General features: G+C 35.2%; 2 protein-coding genes and 1 long non-coding RNA gene across 3 annotated transcripts in view; 1 reads left to right on the top strand and 2 right to left on the bottom strand.

The window, feature by feature from the left end:
• Nucleotides 1–21,977, top strand: part of LOC112462468 — a 48,346-nt gene that overhangs the window by 5,806 nt on the left and 20,563 nt on the right. Inside the window, exon 2 of the long non-coding RNA XR_003041670.1 lies at nt 629–741. This is a non-coding gene — a long non-coding RNA (uncharacterized LOC112462468). The remainder of the gene's footprint in view (nt 1–628; nt 742–21,977) is intronic.
• On the bottom strand, nt 144–3,979 carry LOC112462465 (L-lactate dehydrogenase-like). The gene is made up of 6 exons (XM_025028265.1): nt 3,953–3,979; nt 3,566–3,714; nt 2,371–2,499; nt 1,708–2,173; nt 1,210–1,451; nt 144–781 (listed from the first exon to the last, which is right to left on the bottom strand). Exons 3-6 carry the CDS (start codon nt 2,494–2,496, stop codon nt 617–619), a joined length of 999 nt encoding a protein of 332 aa, XP_024884033.1. The 5' UTR covers nt 2,497–2,499; nt 3,566–3,714; nt 3,953–3,979; the 3' UTR covers nt 144–616.
• LOC112462466 (L-lactate dehydrogenase A-like 6A) lies at nt 14,825–21,021 on the bottom strand. Its single transcript, XM_025028266.1, has 6 exons — nt 20,860–21,021; nt 16,675–16,792; nt 15,999–16,172; nt 15,599–15,772; nt 15,240–15,481; nt 14,825–15,001 (listed from the first exon to the last, which is right to left on the bottom strand). The coding sequence occupies exons 1-6, from the start codon at nt 21,019–21,021 to the stop codon at nt 14,825–14,827; spliced, it is 1,047 nt and encodes a 348-aa protein (XP_024884034.1).

Genomic DNA, 21,977 nt, shown 5'->3' with positions numbered 1-21,977 from the left:
TTTACATACATATATAAATATACATATGTAAACATTTTAATAGAATTATATATATATTAGATTATCGCAGAGTAAGGAGCATTGTTTAAATAAAATATGCAAGGAAGAGTGATCGATATAAATTATATATTTTTTTATTTATTATATTTATCTTCTTGTATATTTTAGAAATGGATATAAATTGCTTGCGTGCTTTATCGGCAGTACATTTAGCATATTTGATATGAAATTGCTAGAGATGATTAAATCGTCCAATTTATAAAATGCTTAATGACATAAATAGTTGCAACATCGTAAAAAAAGTAATGAAATAGATGATAATGAGAGTACTTCTGTCACAGATCAAAATAAAAAAAATAATAATAAAAGATAAATATAGCACCAGAAACACTTTATATTCCTAGCTTTTTCACACATATACATATATAGGCAAACGTATACATGTCGATTATATAATTGCAAACATTTATAAAATTATTTCATTAATTTATAATACTTGTATATAATACTGCGTTTATCTAATACGTTCAAATGCATATAAGTTGCATATGGAACAGCATCAAAAGCTTGCAATAAGATATAATAAAATAATAAATAAAATTAAGTCAATATATTTTTAAAATTTCAGGCCTTCTTGCACTTTGTGCATCATCGCTGAGGATTTATGTAATGATGCACGCTCGTCGCCTGTTAACTTCTGCTGAACGATGTGTGTAACGCCATCTTCACCCAGTGTGCAAGGTAAGGATAAGAACACTTCTTCATTAATTCCATGGTTACCCTAAAGAGTAAAGAAAATAACTGAATGTTATTTTCAGATAACTAAACTTTTCGTGTTAAAAATAATTAGTATCAATATATTTTAATAAAAAAAATTAAAATATAAATTAACATAATACATTAATATTTACATATATAATAAAGTTTTAATATGTATATAATTAATATATAAAAATAATATATTTTCGTTTATTGTGTAGAATTTTAAAAATTATTTAAAAAACAATAATTAAAAATGATATTAAATAATAATATAAAAATTAATAAGTTTGTAAAAAAGCAAAATATGAAATGTTTGATAATCCTTTAATCGTATAATTATGATTAACGAAGCATGGAAATATAAATAATGAGATTAAAATTATGTTTATTGTAGAATATGTAAAATACTGTAAGTTAATCTAGCAGAAATCCATATTGTCGACTCACAGTAACCAACGTGGACACAGCGTGCACTTGATTGGAATTTCTTAGTATAGCTGATGCAAGTTGCGACACACTGAGACCTATGGCCCATGAGGTGTAGCCTTTCAATTTGATCACTTCATATGCACTTTGTATCACCTGCTTATGCAAATCATCCCAATGTTCTTCATCCTTGTCAGTACCCACGTGCTCGTTCAAGTCACGCATACGTACTCCGGCAACATTAACTCCAGACCATACAGGCACTGATAAATGCAGAAACAAATATCTCGCATAATTACAATGCACTAAAATCTTTTTACTATATTTTGTTAATGTATACATACATGCATTTGTTTGTTTATAATAATATCACTAAATTTTTGGTTGAGAAAAGAAAGCTTAATTAAAAAATTTTTTTTTATTTAGCCCTATCGAAGATATAATTACTAATCATACCTTCACTTTATTTTATTCATCTATTATGAAAATTTTATTATTTTAAAAAAGCATTTTACATACCACTGGTATCACCGTGTTCTCCGATAATCCAGCCGTGGCAAGACGTAGGTGCGACATTAAGTTTTTGCGATAGCAGAAAGCGGAAGCGGGCAGAATCCAAATTCGTACCGCTGCCAATAACTCTGTTCTTTGGCAAGCCGGAGAGTTTCCACGCCACATATGTCAAAATGTCCACCGGATTGGAAACGATAAGGAGAATCGTGTTCGGGCTATATTTGACTAACTGAGGTATAATGCCTTTGAAGATGTCGGTGTTACGTTGAACCAGATCCAGTCTGGTTTCGCCTTCGCGCTGACGCGCACCCGCTGTCACGATGCAAAGACTCGAATTCGCAGTCACGGCGTAATCAGTGCTGGCGGTCACTTTTGCGTTCTTCATAAACGCACTGCCATGCTGTAGGTCTAACATTTCTCCTTTTAATTTGTCCGCCATCACATCGATCAATACCACGTCGCTCGAAACATGCTGCAATAATTTACCAAATAATGTTATATGTATGTGTGCCATTACGATATAAATAAATATAACATAGTATGATTATTGAAAATATTTTATGCTATTATTTGTGAAAAAATAACAATCTTCAATAGTAAAAAATAACTTATGTAAAACTATATTTTATATAAGTGAATTTTAATAATAAGTTAATAAGATTAACTTACGTTCGTCAAAATACTAAAAGCACAGGCCATTCCAACTTGACCGACACCGACCACTGTGATTTTATTTCTACCGATTGACACAGGTTCTGTCACAGTAGTTAAAAGTTGATCCTTTAATGTTGCCATTTTCTGTAAATATTTATCAGATTAATTTAATAATGCATTAACATCAATACCTTCATAAAATCTTAATCTATATTTTAACATGTATATAACCGTTTACGTTACTTCTTATATTTCTTTTTTATTTATTATTATTAATTACGAATTTAAAATAAAAATCAGATCGGTGAAAAGTCACTATATCAAAGATTAAAAATCAGATCGTGTATCGCGAAGAACATCTATGTTATAATTCCTGACTTTTCTGTCCGTCACTACCAATTGTCTTTCTTCGACCGCGGTCATTAACATGAGTTCACGAACCTCGTTAACATGTCTTTTTTTAGAAGGAATTGTGTCGTGTCGGCAAATGCCATTTCGAGTGGCGCGGTTGTAAAATGTATCGTGCGGTTTCTAGGTATGTACTTGTTGCATTTGCAACGAATGCAAGGGATAGTACGAATACAGTTGTCAGATGGCAGTATAGGTATAATCGATGGAGATATACCGGCATTTCTCTTTCAACCAGGTGCAAACGTGTGAACTTTGAGGCGGAAAAACACGTGGAGAGTTGGAATTACGCATCAGTTCGCGGAAATCGCGGTCAGACCATTAATCATACTTCGCTAATAACGCTTGACCGGAGAGATATAATCAAGACGAAAGACTCGTACAGCTTTCAGCATTATTAACTTATACTTTGTATACAGGAAGTCAGAAAACGATAAATTGCAATACACCAGTAACGGTAGTGTGACATGCACATGCTTTATCGACGCACGTTTTATCGCAGATCAGCACCGGCTGATAGCAGCTAATCAAGCAACAGCACGGAACTTTGACTGTCACGTTAAAAATATTTCTAAACATGAATAAACGAGCAATTCTAAATAATTAAGCTTGATAAATTTATTACACGTTTTTCATTAATCAATCTTAAAATTTTTTAAATGTTACAAATAATGAAGCCAATTATTAAATTAATTTCAAATATATTCTTATTTAAACATTATCACTTTTTTCATTACACACTGTGAGACTGGTCAATTAAAAGGAATTTTAAGTGATACGATTGAAGAGAGTCCTTACTGACCTCAAAAAGTATTCTCCCTGTAACACTACTCTTCGTCACTGTCGAACACAGACTGAACCCGTTATAGCTGGCACACCGCTATTTTACTGGACTGACAGTTCAGGGATGGTGATTCGCCAAGGTGACCTTGCCCCCACCTTATATAGCTTCTACGAGCGACAAGGCAATGACGAAATATATGAAATTTTTACGATTATCTACAGTCAGATCTAAAAATCTCGAAATCTTGAAAAATGACAATTTACGAAAGTTTAAATGACTTGAAGTATCACGTGGATTCTGATTCAAATGTCATACTAAATACTATATGAACCGCTTCGAAAAGGCAAACGTGACATTGCGCACGCGTAACATGACGCAACTCACGCACGTGACGGCGATATTCACCATCGATCCAGCTCGAAGAGACTTTCTTCTCTCGCATCTTTTCGCTATTCGCCAATCATAAGGTACTGGGGGACGTCGAGAGTGGGGGAAAAAAAGTATTTCTGGAAGCACAATACTCAAGTCGTGACTCCCGCATTTTGTAGCACGGGATTTTTTATGGCTATCGGTAAAGTTAAATTTGTCACGACGTTCTTGAAGATATAAAATACGCATAAGAAAGCTAACTTCTTTAACATATTAATACAGACATATTTTTTTAACATTTTAATAAAAAAGAACAATTCCCTGCTTGATAAAAATATTATTTATCTTTAAAAATTAAAAAAAAATGCAATTTAATTTCAGGATTGCAAATAATGAGAATGTAAATGAGCTTTAACAGATATTTACCATAAAACTTTGTTTTTCCAAAATGTTCAAAATTAAATATTAAAAGAAACGATAATATTTTATTCTGTTTGAACTGAAAAGAAATTGCTCCAAAATACAATATTATCGAAAAGTAACATATTTGCAGCAATATATACACAACGTTATCGATATCTGTGAAGATGATTAATAAAAGGAGATTATATTAACGACATTTGGGTTAGATAAAATAAGATTACAGTTGGAGGCAGATTGTATCTTTGATGTATAATCCATATAATTGAACAAGCGATAATTCGTGGGCACTGTCAATGAAGATGAATCAGATTGACACCAGTTGCATGTGCTCTGACGCAACTTTCGTCGTACGGTTGTAACACTGTCGTGAGACTGGTCATCGATCTATTTCGGAGTTTATACACTTTATTCACGCACATGTAACTTGAATATATGGCACTCTTTTTTCCTCTTATATTCTATACATTATCTTATACATACACTTCTATTTACATTTATATATATCTGCTCCCCACCTTGAACCGGCTATAGCTATACTTAGCAGAGTGAGTAAAGGCACTCCTTCATCCAGTTTCATTACACAAAGTACAGTACAGTACAGTATCACGTGATACCAAACTTACCGTCAATCACAATACGCATTATCTTATAAGTGAGCTTTAACTATTCGGGAAATTATCTTAGATATTAAAATTTGTAAGTAAAGACTAAAAAGAACAGCGTTGTAACAATTTAAATAACGTTTTAAAATAGTATCACAGTACAATGAAAATATTTTACTATAGTTTTATTAAAGGAAACAGCATTTGATATTATTTCTTTAGAAACTACGTTGTCAAGGCTTTTCCTACTACAAACTACGTTCATTTACTGAATAAACAAAAACTTGAATTGCATGTTTCATTCCTCTACACAGCGGCTGAAGGTTGAAACAGCCGGGTGTACGCTCGAGACAATGTCGTTGAACGATATGACTGCGGCACTAATATGAAGATGGCACACACAATTACAAACCCGACAGCCCAAAGAGTCAACGTCGCGGTATTAGCATAACCGTATAAATGTACATATGTACCTACCAGAGGCAACCGCGACAATGCTGCGGTCCTTTTGCCTTACCTGCGCGTACATATTATGTTTACCGCTTCTGCGAAACAAACTGTTTGTCGTCGCTACTATCCCAAGGCCCTGTCTCCGTTAAAGTAAAAGAGGCCGTAAGACTCCAGACACTCGGATTTTAACACTGGATGTGTTAACGGCATTGTCACTGCAACATTACGGCTCTTGCATCATTTTAATGAACGCGCGGACATTTGCCATTTACGCGTATGATGAATCACCAGCGATAGCATTCTTTAGTTGATCCGTTCAGTTGTAGTTTACGCACGTCTAAGTAAGCGTGCTGATAAAACTGATGTATTGTTGAAGTCACTTCGTGATAATAATATGACAATAATATGACAATTTATATTTTTAAAAAATATTTTAATAATTATATTCATGTGTAGATTATAAACATCCTTGAAGCTAAAATATAGAAGCTAAAAATTGTGGAGTATAAAATATATTTCGTTATAATTTGCACGATCACATACGTATGTATGGTATGTATGTATTATCACACGCTGATAAGATCTTCGTCGAAAATGAAATTTCGTGAAGATCAATGCCCGTATTTCTTAACTATTATCGTTTAGCGCGGCATTTTCATGTGCACACACGTGCACTCATTCCATGCCGCTTGATGCAACGTTAATCTGCACAACATCGGAGCGCATCGCGTTCACCAAAATGTGACCACTCAACCGACGAGTGCTACATGTAAAACGGCGCAATCATCCGCATAGTAATCATCCTTTAAAATATGCGGAATGAGGCACATTGCAACGTCCCGCTGCGATTTCCATAAACAATGTGCACAAAGTGCCCGGCGAGATTTGCCCCGCAGCCGACGAAATCGCGTTCGAGGGAAGCGGGTGTGGATCCTTAAAGCCTCGAGTGAGATGGAAAAAGGAGAAAAAGTGGGAAGGACAGGCCTCATAATAGAGCAATTTAATAAATTGTCGAGCGTGGCAATTAGGACGGTGTTAGGGATCAGCAACGAGACCTTGATATGGTAATTACCGCGGGATAATACATGTGCATTCGTTAGCGACCGCCATATAGCATGTATGTACCAAGCATTCGGCTACGTTTGCACGTCAGACTCACGAATATTTCGGTTCTTTTCCCGCGACGTGATTGTAAATTATAGCTCGTAAGAAAACGCGCTCGCCCTCGCGAGGAACCGCTTGCGGACACGAGCGTATGTTAACTATCGTGTCTTACGTTGAAAAGGATTCGTTAAACTGTCCGAATACTTCGTGCAAATCATCCCGCTCGCTTACGTTTCGGGGCAAATTAGCAAGCGCGCAACACGTTGCGACAGTGCCTGCAATCATAACGTAATATTGCGAGAAGTCTGATATTTTTGGAAATGTCCAGTTGGATATCGTCAGTATTTTTTGGCGCGATCATTATTTACCTTGCATCATGCAGTTGAAAGCTTGATAGCAGGAAGTGTAAGCAAATCTATATCTGCTCTTCAGCTAAATTTATTATTTTTTATTCAAAAGATAAAGAAATATTACTATTGAGATATAGACGTGTCGAAATGCAATGCATTGAGAAAGAATGCTATAGATTTAATTTTGAAAGAACTATAATCAAGATAAAATTTCAAATATTTTTATCTAAATTTTATAAAAATTAAAGTTTCTAATGAAAATACTTAAAAAAGTCTCTGAAGCTACAATTCTGTCAATGTGCCAAACTGTATCTGGTGCTTGTCCGCAGCTGCATTCCCATACCGCGGGTGGTCGTCTTCGAGGAGTGCGTTAAAAGTGCACTCACGCGTGCGGCCGATGCATGAAGAGGAGGGCCAGGGAAGAAAGGGTAGAAAGAGAAAGAGAGAGAGAGAGAGAGAGAGAGAGAGAGAGAGAGAGAGAGAGAGAGAGGAGAGATCTCGAGCGAGCGGTTGCAATAAGTGATTCCCTGTAACTATAAATAAACGTCGATACGTCCCGGACGGCTTCGCTCGCCCGTAAATCTCGAATCGGGGCATAATCGCATAATCGCCAAAGCAATCTGGAATCTGCCGCGGATCAAGCCGGATCTCTCCGCGTGTCCGGGTCTCACCGGATCTTCCTGATGAGGTTCACCGGCTGCCTCACGGACGACGGTAAAGTAGAATCTATCCATTCTCATCGGTAACCCAGAATTCTGTTATAAATCAGGCCCCCAATGTCGATGCAGACTTGTTTCGCGGCAATGAAATTAGTCGCTTCGCGATACGTATACGTGCTAAGATTATTATCTCTACTCTTACTATATCCTTGATATCATGATCCGCGTAACCGGAACTAGAGTGAAGCTTGTTAAGAAAAATTTCTTTGTCTAGCAATTTTATAATGCAGAAAATGCTGTCGCAATATCTGAAAACAATACGATTCATATTGGCGTTTGTTTTGGAAGTAGAGCAATGTTACGCTATTTATTTCCGCTTCGTTAATCACGGTGCTGCATTGTAATACGCGCGCAGTTTTATTAGAAACTACTCATTATATTATCTAGAAAATACACTTCGGCATTCCATTGATTGCCGGATAAATGAAATCAAGATGAGACAGAGTGCAGGTATTGCATAATCATATTTAAAGCGCATATATGCACTTTCGTGATCTATCACCAGTTAGGCTTAATTATATTTACGAATACGTATATCTGGATTGGATTAATTGGCATAATTTTTGCATACGATGAAGAAACGATATCAGTGCATTTACTGAAATGCTAGGGTTACTTGCGAAACTTGAGATATAACTAAATTATATATACAATTATGTATATTATATATAAATATTTAAATATAATAAAGATATGAAAAATTATTAATATATTAAACATAAAATTTTATATATATATATATATATATATATATATATATATACATATATATATAATATTACATATATAGATTATAAAATACAATTTTATTTCCTAAATAAGCTTTATTCGAGTTAATGTTTGCGTTAATTTCGACATTACGTAAATTTGTAATCCTAGCAGTAAACATTTAATTAAAATATCTATAATTGCGGTACATTTCCTTGCAAAAAGTTATACGATACAAAAATTTATGAAGATGTGCACTGATACAAAAATCGGTGTTGAACAATCTACTGCTAGTGGCGTGATTTCGCGCCATTAATCTTCCCCCGACAATTAACCGACCGTAACGCAGCCGGCGGCTATTAATTGCAATCAAAATCACACAACCGGCTGATATGGAATTTAATCTCGTGCATATTCGGAGAAAGCATTTATCCTTAAAAATCGTAACAAAATTGTTACATAAACAATAAACATATACATGTGCGCATCATCTCAGCGTGAAAAAAATTATTAGCATACATAAAATTTGTGTAATCCTCTCTTTGGACTGGACCATGCATGTTAAACAGGTTTGTAAAAAGGTGGCTGAACAAATGTGCTCGTTTATCAGGCATGTCTTCGATCGTGTGTTCTGTCTTTTTCCGGCAGATGCCGGGAACATTCAGTATTTTTCTCATTGAAAAAGATAACACCAAGCATTATAGACACAATTCTAAAAAAAAAAACGTAAAGTACTAAACAAGAAATTGGGTATGAATGAGATGTAATGCGAAGCTAATCCTTCTGCCAAACGATATAAAAATATCTAATTGAAATAATTTAATAAATGTTTCATTTAATTAAATAATTAAGACACATTATTCCGATATACGATAATTTCAAGCTTGATAACAAATCGTAACTAATGGAAAAGAAATGGAACAGATTAGGAATAATACGAAATGGATATGGGTATTTTTGTAGTATTTTTTGAAAAGAAAGGGTAGAGAGAGAGAGAGAGAGAGAGAGAGAGAGAGAGAGAGAGAGGGAAAGAGCATGGCAAAAGTTCTCCAGCGGCGAATTCGTGGAGAAAAAAAGAGAGATCGAAGAAGGGCCGCGCCCGTTGATTAGCGGATATCTTAATTACTGATTGGCCGCGCGGACTAATTAAATCGTAACTCAATCAGGAGTCCGACCTGCCTTCTGCGCCATGGCGATTTTACGAGCGTGTACGCGCGGTTTGGGGCCCCCACATACATACGTGTGGCTCGCTGATGGCGTATAGATGACTTCAAAGCTTTGAGTAACACACTCCAACTACTCCCTACCCTGCCCCTTTTACATATTCCCTCCACCGATCTTTCTCGCGCGGCAGTGTCTCTTTTTTTTTACTTCGCCTTCTCTCTTTGCACGCCTTCCTTTTTTCCATCGGCGACCTCCTCGCTCCGAGACTGGCTTCGACGGCATTATATTCGCATGGAATAAAAAGTATAAGTAATTAGTAGTACCTACCGCCGCGTCTCCTGTTGAGCAATGTCCTCCGGATCCTCCCACTTTTCATTCGTATAAACCATTCGAGATATGAATTTTCAATAGCAGATCGTGCACATGCGTTTTCGTACCGGTGTACGAGTACCTTTCATTTTTTTGCACGTGTGGCGATGCGGGCTCGTGAATTTTGTTACGCGAGGACCAAGACCCGTATACTCGTTCCACATTTGACGCAAATTTAACAATATAAATTCTTATTTCATATTTACATTTGAAGTGCAATATTGTTATTATAATGAAATAAATTTCGCCATTTGATGGCCATGATCAATACTAGGCATACGGGTAAGGAATTTTATATACGTACATACAATATATATATATATATATATATATGTAAATATAACTCGTACTTCTTTTTTCCTTAATACTCGAGTAGGATAGCTATTAACTTGTAAGCCAATTATAACTGTACATTTTATATTTTATATTTTAAAATATAAAATGTACAGTTATAATTGGCTAAAATCACTATTTTATATTTTAAATTGCAGTTTCCTCGATTTATGCGATAAAAAAGTAAAGTAAATTAGGATAAAATCTATAATGCGTAAATCTGTATGCGATTAAAAATCAAGAACATTTCTTTGCTATTATACTCCTGCGAATTCTCTTAGTATGTTTTCAAAAATTCTGAAAATTCGATTATCAGTATACTGTCATTTAATTACAAATATAATATACATATTATAAAAAACGATATGCATACATTTTAGATAAGATATAAAATATTTCTGTTTCAACAAAGTTTCCCCAACACTTATGAAAACTAGACAGTAATAAATTCCTCATCCATGTTATATATGTATAATGTCTAAAATATTCAACGATTACCGCTTATCATTATATTTTTTAGTACATACAATAAATCGTAGAGTCGTAAAGCACTGGTCTTCGGTTGTCATGTTAAGAACCATTTCTTGTGTATCATCCGATCTACAAAGTAAAAATAAAATAAAATAAATCTTCTTATATCTTAAAGTTGACTTAAGTATACAAAACAAGATTAAATTTATAATAAAATTAGACTATAAAACAAGATTAAATTTATAATAAATTAGTATACTACTATATAATTCTTCTAATGATTGACAAATATAATAAATAATAAATTTTAGATTCCATTATGAATGCTAAATGATGTCTACTGTACATGTATATATGATATGCTAAAGGAATCGCGCAAATAAGTTTTCAAACTGAAAAAGAATGTACAAAAATTAATTTATAAATTTTCTAAAAAAGGATCATTTAATGTCAAGAAACAACAAAGTATAATTTTACTCAACATTTATATCAGTATTTAACAAATCAATGTAATGTTTCCTAACATTTTCTGTTTATTTATCTCATTTTATTATTAATAATTTTTTGATAAATAAAATTCTATTTTTTTTTAATTTTGTTTTGTTAAGAAACAATGAGATCTCAAAATAGTTTCATCATCTTATAATCATTTGTTATTCTTTTCGTCTTTAGTCATTAAATATAAAAGTAATAAAAATGTTACTTTTACGAATGCTCATACCACCAGTCGACATAATCCATGTTTATCCGGTCGATGATTCTGCGGACATTCTTGCTTCGGTCTATCTGGTGCATTTATGAAATATGGATAAGTGGGAACAGAAGTTCTGTCTTGTTGCTTGGTCGATGTTGGTGGCAAATACTCATTTCCTTGGCAACTCGTTAGCGTCAAACTGATCGTTATCAATACGAGTAATACGAACATTCTTATGAAATATGCCATTTCTAATATTTAAATTCCAGTAAATATTATTCACACACATGAACTACCACACAGACTAGCAGGAAAGATTCGTTATCCTCGTAGTTAGAAATCGCGGGTACTACTGGCGTTGAAGTCTCAACAATTCACCGATTCTTATGTTCTGCCAAATTTCTCCGAGTATACCCGCTATTTATAATCATCACTATCGATTACGTAAACTACCTTTTGACTACTACTTCAAACAACTCGCTGACGTGTTTAAAATTTTGAAATACGTAGATAGAATGGTGATTAAGGAAAGGAAGAAGCTGTCCTTGAAGATTATACCATAAATATTCATTATGGATATTATCGCGTTGCTTCCTAGAAATGAAAATTAATTGCAAGATTTAAGGAAGTATAGAATAACGATCTTTTTTTTTACAACATAAAAATTAATCTTGATAGTATATATTATTACCTTCCTCGCTCGAAGTTTAAAAATAAACTATAATTTCTATCTCTGTATTGTGTGCGACGTATTTCGTTTTTCAATATAGAATTAAATATCTAATTGATTTAGGCATTATAATATCCTGCATCTATCTTTAATTGTTCTACTAAAAGATAATTAGAATTATCTTCATCCTTTTTAATAGAACAATTAAATGCTCATTAAGTTTATTCATTACTCATATCAATCCAATGTTAGTGCATTAACAAAAATCAGAGTATACCTACGTTATAATTAAGTTTATTAGATTATTCAATAAAAAGTCAGTTTGATAAGAAATATGCAATTATATACATAGATATTTTTTATTTATTTCATTTTTACAATATTGATGTTATTTATTTCACATTTTAATAGAAATAAACAAGTTTTTATAATTATATTAAGATAAGCAAAGAAGTACCGAAGTGAAACAGCTTGAGATTAATCATGCCTTTTTACCTACAAGTTTAAAATAAGTTTAAAATGTGTTGTACTGTAATTTAAATTAATCTTTATTATATTTTTTATAGAAATAAAATAATATAAATATATATACAGAATAATAACAACGAGAATAATTTAAAAAATTTGTCAAATAAGTACAATCTTAGCTTATATTTAAAGAAATAATGACGTAGTCGCCAAAATTGAATAGTTACAACAAAATTATGATAAAATTTTCTACATATTAATCTCTATATATCCTATAATATTGTTATACATTTCTATTAATAAAATAAAATAAAATTACCTTATTAATCGTTATACAATATAGCGATCCATTTTATCCTTCCTAGAATTTTTTTTATTTGAAAGACAAAAATGATCAAAAATCAGTTTTAATCTTAATATTTTTTTATTCTTACTCATAATTATTTCGGCGGGTATTTTCCATCCTTATCCTCTGTAGGTACTATTTGGACCATTCTTTCGGTAGGTGTGAGATGCTAGCAGGAAGATCCATGTATGTATACTTTCTAAACTTGTGAGGCTTGGTTGTGGAAGAATTTTTTGTTATTTCGTCACAAATTGTTGACGATAATACCGTAATGATTAATAACAGAGTCATAAATATCTTGAAATTTCTCATTTTTGGAACGCGGAAATTTTAGTCAGATCAGGAACAAAATTGATGCGATGTTTTTAGGAATGAATTCGTAGGAATCCTTAACGTTCAACGAATTCACGAAGATTAGTACACACATTCTACTTAGTGCCCCTTATGTATCAGCTATTTATAATTATGCCTTGACGATTACGTAAACTGTTTAACACAATTCATCAATATTTGTATTGCCAACCGCGCTCAAGGCCAGCCATCATAAAAGAGACATATAATTAACCAATTTCTACGAAGCTGCAAAAAGTTATAGTCTTTAATTTAAGAATATGATCAATATTACTATATATAATACAAAAAAAATCAATATTTTGCGAAATAACGAAATTATAGATATTAAGATAAATATGTAATAATCTCGTTGTATATGTCTTTCATTAAAATTTATTAAATTTAGTTTAGATTACTAAATTTAATAGTAAAAATATCTCGTACGCGCAAATTACTGGTACAATAAAAGATATCTCATTAAATATAATATCTCAAACTAAATTTGTATTAAATATTCGGACGTAGTAAATGAGATACACTATGGTTCAGAGAAACGAATATTTCGAAAATAAAGTTGTCAGCAATTTACAAAAATTAAATTGTTTTTTTTTAATATATTGACTGTCATGTTATACACGTCATTCATATATGTATTTCTTGTTTCCGAGAGTTATTTAAATATGATGACGCCCAATTTTCGTCAGAAAGAAGTTTCGTTGTTTAGTGATATTTTACAGAAAAGAAATTACAAAAGAAAATGTGTTTGAGTTCTTGGGATTTTTTCATGAAATTGATTGTCATTCATAAATGATGTAGCGGTTCATGTGTTAAATAAGTTTTTTGCAATATATGATTCAGCATAAAAATAATTATAAAAAATAAAGAATCCGATAACAAATCAATATATGCGAAAAAAAAATATAAAGATTTTCAGTAGAAAAGCAACTACAAATCCTGTATATTGAGAACAATGAGAACGCTTTGTGTAACACTGTTACTGATATTCGAGCAACAGTAACACTGGGCAGTAAACGAACGTCTTAACTAATGTAGAGGATGGCAGAGACAAAAAGCGTGATATCAGCATACGTGAATTTTGTAACAAATTGGTGGGTATCGTTGACCACTAGAGCCGCGCGAAACCGCCTCTCTTTATATTTATAATAGCAATCGTTTCATCATCCCGAACGCCTTTAGCAGGGCGGTTAACTGCTCCATACACGAAGCAATTAATTACGCGTAGTCTGCATTAATCTTTGCAAATTGGGACCGAAATCCTCGGAGTACGCCCTACAATTTATAGTACTCCCTGCTCATCTGATCGCGCAATAAAACTATAAAACCAAACCGTCCTATAAAACAAACGCCGATTTCTCTTTTCAACTCGGTTGGATAGTCGAATGATAAAAGACAAGGCCTTTTGTTATGAAATCATTATGTATACATGGTGTTTCGTAATAATTCTTTAACTGATATATAAATCAATATGATTCGCGATAAAAATTGCGATTTCCTTTTATGCATTTTTACGACGCACAACTACTAAAATAAATAAACATATAATAAATTTTTACTTTTTTAAAATATAAAACTAAAATATAATTTACTCTCACATTAATTGTTGAGAGTATTTAATACTTTAGATCACAATCGAATAATGTAATCATAAAATTGTACGACAAATACTTTAATTGCATTTCTTATTTATTCAATCTTGTCGAGGATCAATTTTTGCGCCTCATAAATTCTTCGGCAAGACACCGTCATTAATTCTTGCTCCTTAGATGTATACAACAAACGAATAAAGGACTGTACGCCGTTTCTTCCTACTATACACGGTAATGACATAAAAATATCCTTTTCCAGTCCGTGTCGGCAACCCTAAAATATATTTGACATTTTTAGCCAAGTTTTGACAGTTATTTTTATGTTTTTATCACTCGAATATTTCTATCTTTATATTTGTCGTTATCTTTTATTACGCGATAATGAATTAATATTGCAATTATACAATGCGAGATAAAAGTAATTAAAAAATAGTTCTCAAAGCATTCTCAAAGCATGCGAGCAGTATCATCAAACAGAAGCTTAATAGCTCCAATAAAACTTATCGATAAACCTTCACGAACGTAGAGACAGTAAAACAGGCGCAAGTATTGCGCACGATAGCATCAACAATTTCGCCTGCACAGATTCCGACTGCCCAGCTGTGATAGCCTTTCTTGACGATCAAGTCATTGTCGCTATCGACAACTTTCGTGTGTAAATCACCCCAGGATTCTGGATCCGTTTTTGTGCCAATCTCTTTGTTTATATCTTTTAAAGGCATACCCATTACCGCAACAGTGGACCAGACCGGGACTAACATTTATTAAAATAAGGAATATAATGAAAATGTTGAAACAGAAATCGACCAGATTAAATAAAAACGTACGGAAATGTTTATCATAATTTTTAATATTATAACGCTAATTATACCAGAAGCCGGTCCGCTCTCGCCAATGATTAACGCTTGAATCGCGCTTGCTGAAATTCCGAGTTTCTGAGCGATAAAATACTGAAATCTACAGCTGTCTAGAAATGTTCCTAGTCCTATAACACGATTCGGTGGAAACCCAGACAGCTTCATAGCGACGTACGACAGAATGTCGACTAAATAAAGGGATTGACATAATGATTCAAGAGTATCATACTGTACTCTCTTGTTCGATTAAAATTGATCTATCACGAGTTATAATGCGTTTGAACGTGACAGAATATCTTATAGAGAGACGATTGACACATTATCAAATGCCAATGTATAAAATGCCTATCAGATAACGTATATGTGCAATTTCTAGTGTGGCAAACACATTAAATATGACAATAAGACGTATACCTGGCTTCGAAAGAATGAGAAGCACGCTGTTCGGCGCGTACTTGGAGACGTTCGGAATGACGTCCTTAAAAATTTTCAGATTATGCTCTAGATAATCGGCCGGCTGCTGATCTTCACGAGACTGGCTTCCAACTGTGATCACGCATACCGCTGCGTCTCTGGCATAAGCATAATCTATCGGAGCGTAATACACGCTGGATGATTTATCGTTTATCACAGAATTTTATTTGTTTTCACGTGCGTTTGCACGTGGGATATTTTTGTAAAAAAAAAAAAAAAAAAAATTATGGAAAAGACAGAGAACCTATTATCTCTACTTTCAAAGATCGCGTAAGAAATTAAAATACCTCTGAGCTCTTGCTTTATTAGTGTTATTATCAATTTTAAATTATTACTAATTAATTTCTAGATATGCGTGTCGCTTGTACGTCGTTTATCGCATGAAATTCAATCACCGCGTGGTTTATCGTAATTTTATTAACATCCCGAGATGTCTCAATGCAAGCAATAACGCGCACGAACGTCACCTCTGGCGACCTTATCGCTAATCGCGACCGCGCGATTTACTTATCCGAACGTTAAAGCGCGGTTGTTCTGAGATAATTGCTCGTTACTCGCGGACAGTGTAATGACGGTCTCGCTATTTTTCTGCAGCCTCCTCCCCATCAGGTTTCACCTTTGGTACCGACAATCCGGGGATTGCCGAGGTACGCCGCCGCATGGCTGATGTCTTCTGCTTCCGCCTTAGCGAGATCCTCGTTCACGTCTATGAGGACGAGCTCGGAGGCGAGGCGCTGCAAAAGAATCACAGGGGGATGAACGGTGTATAACAGGGTAGGCAGAGAGAAGCTAGAGAGTAATTAACGGCAACTGGTCGCTGCCCGGCGGGCAGTGTTATTACGCGCTTCGAATCGTTATGCAATGGGAGCATCAGGCCCTCCCCCCCGAGAATCGCATTAAGATACGAGCGAGTGCGCGCGATCAATCGCGCCATTTGCAAAGTCCCCTAATGCGTGGAATCGTTAAGATCCGATCAAGGAGCAGCGCATCGAGAAAGCGCGTTATTTTCGGGAGGATCCACAATGTCGCGGCTTCGCTTCATCGTGGTCGTCGTCGGCGTTGTTGCCGCCGCTGCCGCTGCCGCCCGGTACCCGGTGACACAAACGACGTCTTACCCAGAGCGATAACTCATTCATGAATAATTATAGGACCGGTACGGCTTCTTCTCGCCGGTTCCTCTTCCCGGGGACTACCTTCCGTCCTACCGTCGCGGCAGCCGCTACAAGATTTTCGACCGTAGCGACTGCGTTCCTCATGAAATGTCAAACGAGCATGAAGAATGCTTCAGCGACCCCCTGTCCGCACGTGTTTCATTTTTCTCCCGCAATCATGGTTTCTTCGTAAACGTTGTCTATTTGTTTCCCCATGAATTTTTTAGTTTCATTAAGGTATCTTACACGTATATACCCAGGGATACCCATGGATATCGTAAATGTAACGTTATACGAGTCCGTGAAGTGTGGCAAATGGCGCGGCAAACGAGCGGTGTAAGGGACCGCTGGTAATCTATATTCGTTTTTGAACGACGGATCATTAAGCTTCGAGCGGTTCTAATTTGTGCGGGCTAATTTGTGGTATATAATGAGATATTCAGACGATCATGTAAATCACCCCGTAAAAGTTAATGGGCATTATTCTCCTAGGGCAGTATCGTATATGGACAAACGCGTTTTTGTGATAATGGCCTATGGACGGTGCGTTAAATGTACACTTTACCAAGACGCTTACACCCGAACAGACGGACGTATTTTCCTCGGGCAGATGGTGCTTTCACACCTCACATTAAGACAAACGCCGGGCTAACTAGAAAACGGCTTCTTAATATATTATGTTGCGCTCTCACGCTTCCGATCTGTTATTGTACACCACTTAATTACCATACTTCATCAAGCGTGACTTCCGAAAGGTGTGGAGTATCGTAAGGTGCTAAACTTCTGAATAGATCTATCACTCTTTCATTATCTCGTAATAACCGTAAGTCTGTAAGTCTTTCGCAATATTAGGCATAACTCTAACTAACATTTCATCATAGATGATTAATACGTAGTCACTCTTTTCTTGTAAATGATTCATGCGTAATTTTCTTCGTTCTATGTTTAATTATACATAAATATTTGGCCAACTATATGTCTTGTCGTTTCCTCTTCTTTTCCTTTTCTGTATCTTTTGTTTAAATAAATATTTGATAATTCTAATTAAATTCTTATCTGCCATACTGATCCATATTTAAATAATTGTATATGTTAAAACAGTAGCCATTGTGAGCAAGAAATATTATTAAAACTATATTTTATTATCTATGGTAAAATATGATGTGCAAGCAATAACCATTTTTCAATAGTTTCGAAATATTTATAGGACTCATCGTGATAACACGCGATACATGCTTGGAGGATGGCTTTAATTTTCTTATTATTTTTATTGGATAACTTAAATACACTCACAATCAGCCATTATCTAAAAATCTCTCCATAAGAAGACACAATTACTTAAATATTAATATCGATACAAATATGGCCCAGGATATGAATGACGTATTTTTTGCCGAAAGTTCTGTAATGTATAATTTGCGCAGCTTACCTAAATACAGAATATGCAATAAGATGTGTCGCAATGGGATAAGAGGGAACAAGACGAAACAGATGCCAGGCACGTATAGTTGTGAAGAATTTGAGTACGGTAGATTCGCAAGGTGGACGATAAGCCATAGCGGTCGTATTTTTGTACCTCGCGATGATCTCGTTGATGCGATCAGCCATGCTACGCTGTGAGGTGCAGCAGCACGACTCGGTCATATTTTTCGCTTCTTATTTTTTCCTTTTCATGCCTTTCTTCCCGTTTTTTCCCGCAGCATCTTCGGTCGCTGAACATTCCGGTAATCAGGAGATCTTCATGATCACGTCGGATAAGCGCCACCGAAATTTCATGCTTCGTAGGTAATTTAAATACTCAATATTGGCTAGAGAAGTACATGTTTCTAATTTTTATAAAGACTAAGGAAGTGATTTATCACTGTCAAGAAAGCCAACAACAAAACGATTTTAAGGAAATCCACGGCATTAATTTGATGGGCAATTTTCGTCAAAAGCTGTTATCGTATGCGGTAACGGGTTCCCTAATATCCTAGTTATTCTCTCGTACCATTCTGACCTCCTCGATAATATACACGATAAACTCCACTGTATATTATTTAGTCTCTCTCGATATATGCACCACACAAGACCGTCCAACGAGAAGTCTATCGTCCGTCAGTTACGCCCTCCGCGTCCCACCGCGTGCACACACCATTGTTTGCCCTCGTAAATTTGCGGAAACCGTAACCTAGAATTAGTCGCCCACATTTATTACCCTTCTACCGGAATGTACTCAACATATGGATGTAATACTGTTGCACCTTGTAACGTCGCAAGCCACAATGTGTTCCGTATAAACTGTTAATTTTCTTCCTTGTGATGCAACAGATACGAAATTATGCTTAAACAATACAATGATAATGTACGGTTTCATTTAGAACGTTACAAACAGTTTCATATTTCTCGTATTTCCCATTATTACATAATTCGAGGCATGTCGAGACAAAAAAAAATAAGTTTGCAAGTGTACACAACTGTCCCATGAAATTTCTAAAAAGCTTCTAAGAATGTCTTTTGTGTAAAATATTGAATCGATTACTATTGTGTAATAATAATTACTATATGCATTTCCAGAGGATTTCAAGTGAACCGTGTTGTAAATTGCAGTCTCTCTCCATAGTTACTAACATAAATCAGTCAGTTAGAGCCGTCCTGCGGGGGCGCATTGGCCGACGTGTAAATGCTCGCGTTACGATCCGATAACGAGCGAGAGGATCGGCCCACTTCTGCATCTTCTATCATCTTCTTCCTGCTATCTCCCTTTCTCTTCCACGTTCCGTTCCGCTCCTTCCTACAGCCGAATTCCCTCCTCTAGTCTTCCGTGGATCATTTGCATAATAGCTTTTTTTGAGCCGGCACCACACATACACGCTAACGAGCCTACATTCAGGACTCGTTCCTGTAAACTTGCACGTATATACTCGTGCATAAACCTACACACGTCGTTAGGGCATTCCTTGGCACCGTCGTCCTTTGTTGGGTACAACTCGAGGGTATCTCCCGAGGTTCGCCAACGGTGGAGCATTATATCTTTGATCCTCGACGAACAAATACGAATTACGTGCTCGAGCTAGATGGATACCGGCGCTATGTCTCATTCAGTTCACCCAGTATCATTGTGGACACGTTTAGATTGACGTATCGAGCACATTATATCATCTGATGGAATAAGGCACGGGGATCGATTACGCACGTGTGCATTAATCAATGTTGATACACCTTTTCCGGAGTATATAAAAATGTGTATCAATGAAGTATATTAGTATTGACGTTGACTCACATGCTTCAGAATTTTTACAAAGTCAACAGTAATTTACGAGATGTGCCGCTAATATTAAAATGTTACACTGTTAAAAGAAAATAAACAATAAATTTGAAGAGTGTGTATTTAAAGTTATTGCGCTGAATGCAAATTAATTTATGAATAAATTTTTATACTTGAGAAATATTTATCATAAAGGTTATAAAAAGTATAACAAGTTTTTGTTCATTATCTATGCGTGTACCATTATACAGCTGACAAAAAATATATGTGCTGTTATATTTTATGCGATAATAAAACAATGCAATGTTATCAAAATACATCACATTCGTGTATACAAAATTAATTGAAAAATTGAAATGGCATGAAAGGTTAGAAACTAAAAGGAAATAAAAAATCCGCTAACTTTGAATAGAATTGCTATAGCAACTGCGACACCCCTGGGCGCACTGCCGACGACGACGACCTTGACACGATGGCTATCCACAAGATGTTCTGCCTGTTTGGCCAATAAAATAGTTACTGTGTTGCCGGCGATCTCGGGTAGTTTCCTTCTTGTCTCGGTCATATCCGATACGCCGATGCTTTTCTACACTTCGAAATGTAACACTAAATAATTTAGACGAACCAAAAATCGCTTGACATTGTGAATATCTCTAATTGAGACCACGAAATTTGACGCTCCGTATTAAAATTTACATAAGATAGGATGCGTCTGGAAAAGCAGACAGTTGAAAAAAATTTTTTTTGACAGGAGCTCAATGAAATTGACAACGGATACGTAACAAGTAGATTTTACTGTCAATTTGGAATGGCTACGTAAAATGGGATATGCAATAAGGGTCGATTCAGACACAGCCGTGCCGTATCCGTACCGTGCACGAAACAGAAACATCAGACAAGGATGGAGACAACATTAGACAAGGATGGAGACAATAAGTATCCTTGTCTGATGTTCTGTTTCGTGCACGGTACGGATACGTCACGGCTGTGTCTGAATCGACCCTAAGATGATGGTTGTATCGGTTCTGTATGATCGAACGTGAGAGAACTCTCTTTGCCTCTCGTGTCCGACGTATCTCGTACGCTCATAATGTACTATATGTACGAGATGTGAACTTCAAGTTATCTTGTAGCACGAGATATACAATCCGATTAACACATTCGATCACGGACGAAAAGATGCTATCGATAAATTCAATCGCGCCGTACAGGATCAATTATAGTCGGAAAGAATGCTCGTTATACAAAAAGGTAAATGCTCGAGGCAGATGTAGAGACGAATCGCCAATTGGACGCATCGTTCCTATGGTTTTCGTTTTTCTAAGGATTGAAGGACGTAAAATTGATCGACAGCTGCTGCGAAGCCGCACAGGTGGGATGCGCCGCGTTCCTGGAGAGATACTGCCAATTTTATAGGATATTTGAGAAGGGATCGAGAAGAGATTCTTAGGAATCGTCTGTTCTATTCCATCCTTATAAACTTTACTCTCTAATTTAGTTCATTATTTTTTTTTTTATTAT

This window comes from Temnothorax curvispinosus, unplaced genomic scaffold, assembly GCF_003070985.1.
Source record: "Temnothorax curvispinosus isolate PA1 unplaced genomic scaffold, ASM307098v1 QBEX01012454.1, whole genome shotgun sequence".
Classification (NCBI taxonomy): Eukaryota; Metazoa; Arthropoda; class Insecta; order Hymenoptera; family Formicidae; genus Temnothorax; species Temnothorax curvispinosus.
This window is presented reverse-complemented; position numbering and strand designations above follow the sequence as displayed.

What these genes read in the sequence shown, in the direction of transcription:
- LOC112462465 (XM_025028265.1), bottom strand. Translation starts at nt 2,496, where the DNA reads ATGGCAACATTAAAGGATCAACTTTTAACTACTGTGACAGAACCTGTG. An exon ending in AGAACACGGTGATACCAGTG is followed by an intron (nt 1,452 to 1,707) that starts GTATGTAAAATG and finishes TGCATTTATCAG; the next exon opens with TGCCTGTATGGTCTGGAGTT. An exon ending in CTGTGTCCACGTTGGTTACT is followed by an intron (nt 782 to 1,209) that starts GTGAGTCGACAA and finishes TTTACTCTTTAG; the next exon opens with GGTAACCATGGAATTAATGA.
- LOC112462466 (XM_025028266.1), bottom strand. Translation starts at nt 21,021, where the DNA reads ATGACCGAGACAAGAAGGAAACTACCCGAGATCGCCGGCAACACAGTA. An exon ending in CGAGAGCGGACCGGCTTCTG is followed by an intron (nt 15,482 to 15,598) that starts GTATAATTAGCG and finishes AATAAATGTTAG; the next exon opens with TCCCGGTCTGGTCCACTGTT. An exon ending in CTGTCTCTACGTTCGTGAAG is followed by an intron (nt 15,002 to 15,239) that starts GTTTATCGATAA and finishes AATATATTTTAG; the next exon opens with GGTTGCCGACACGGACTGGA.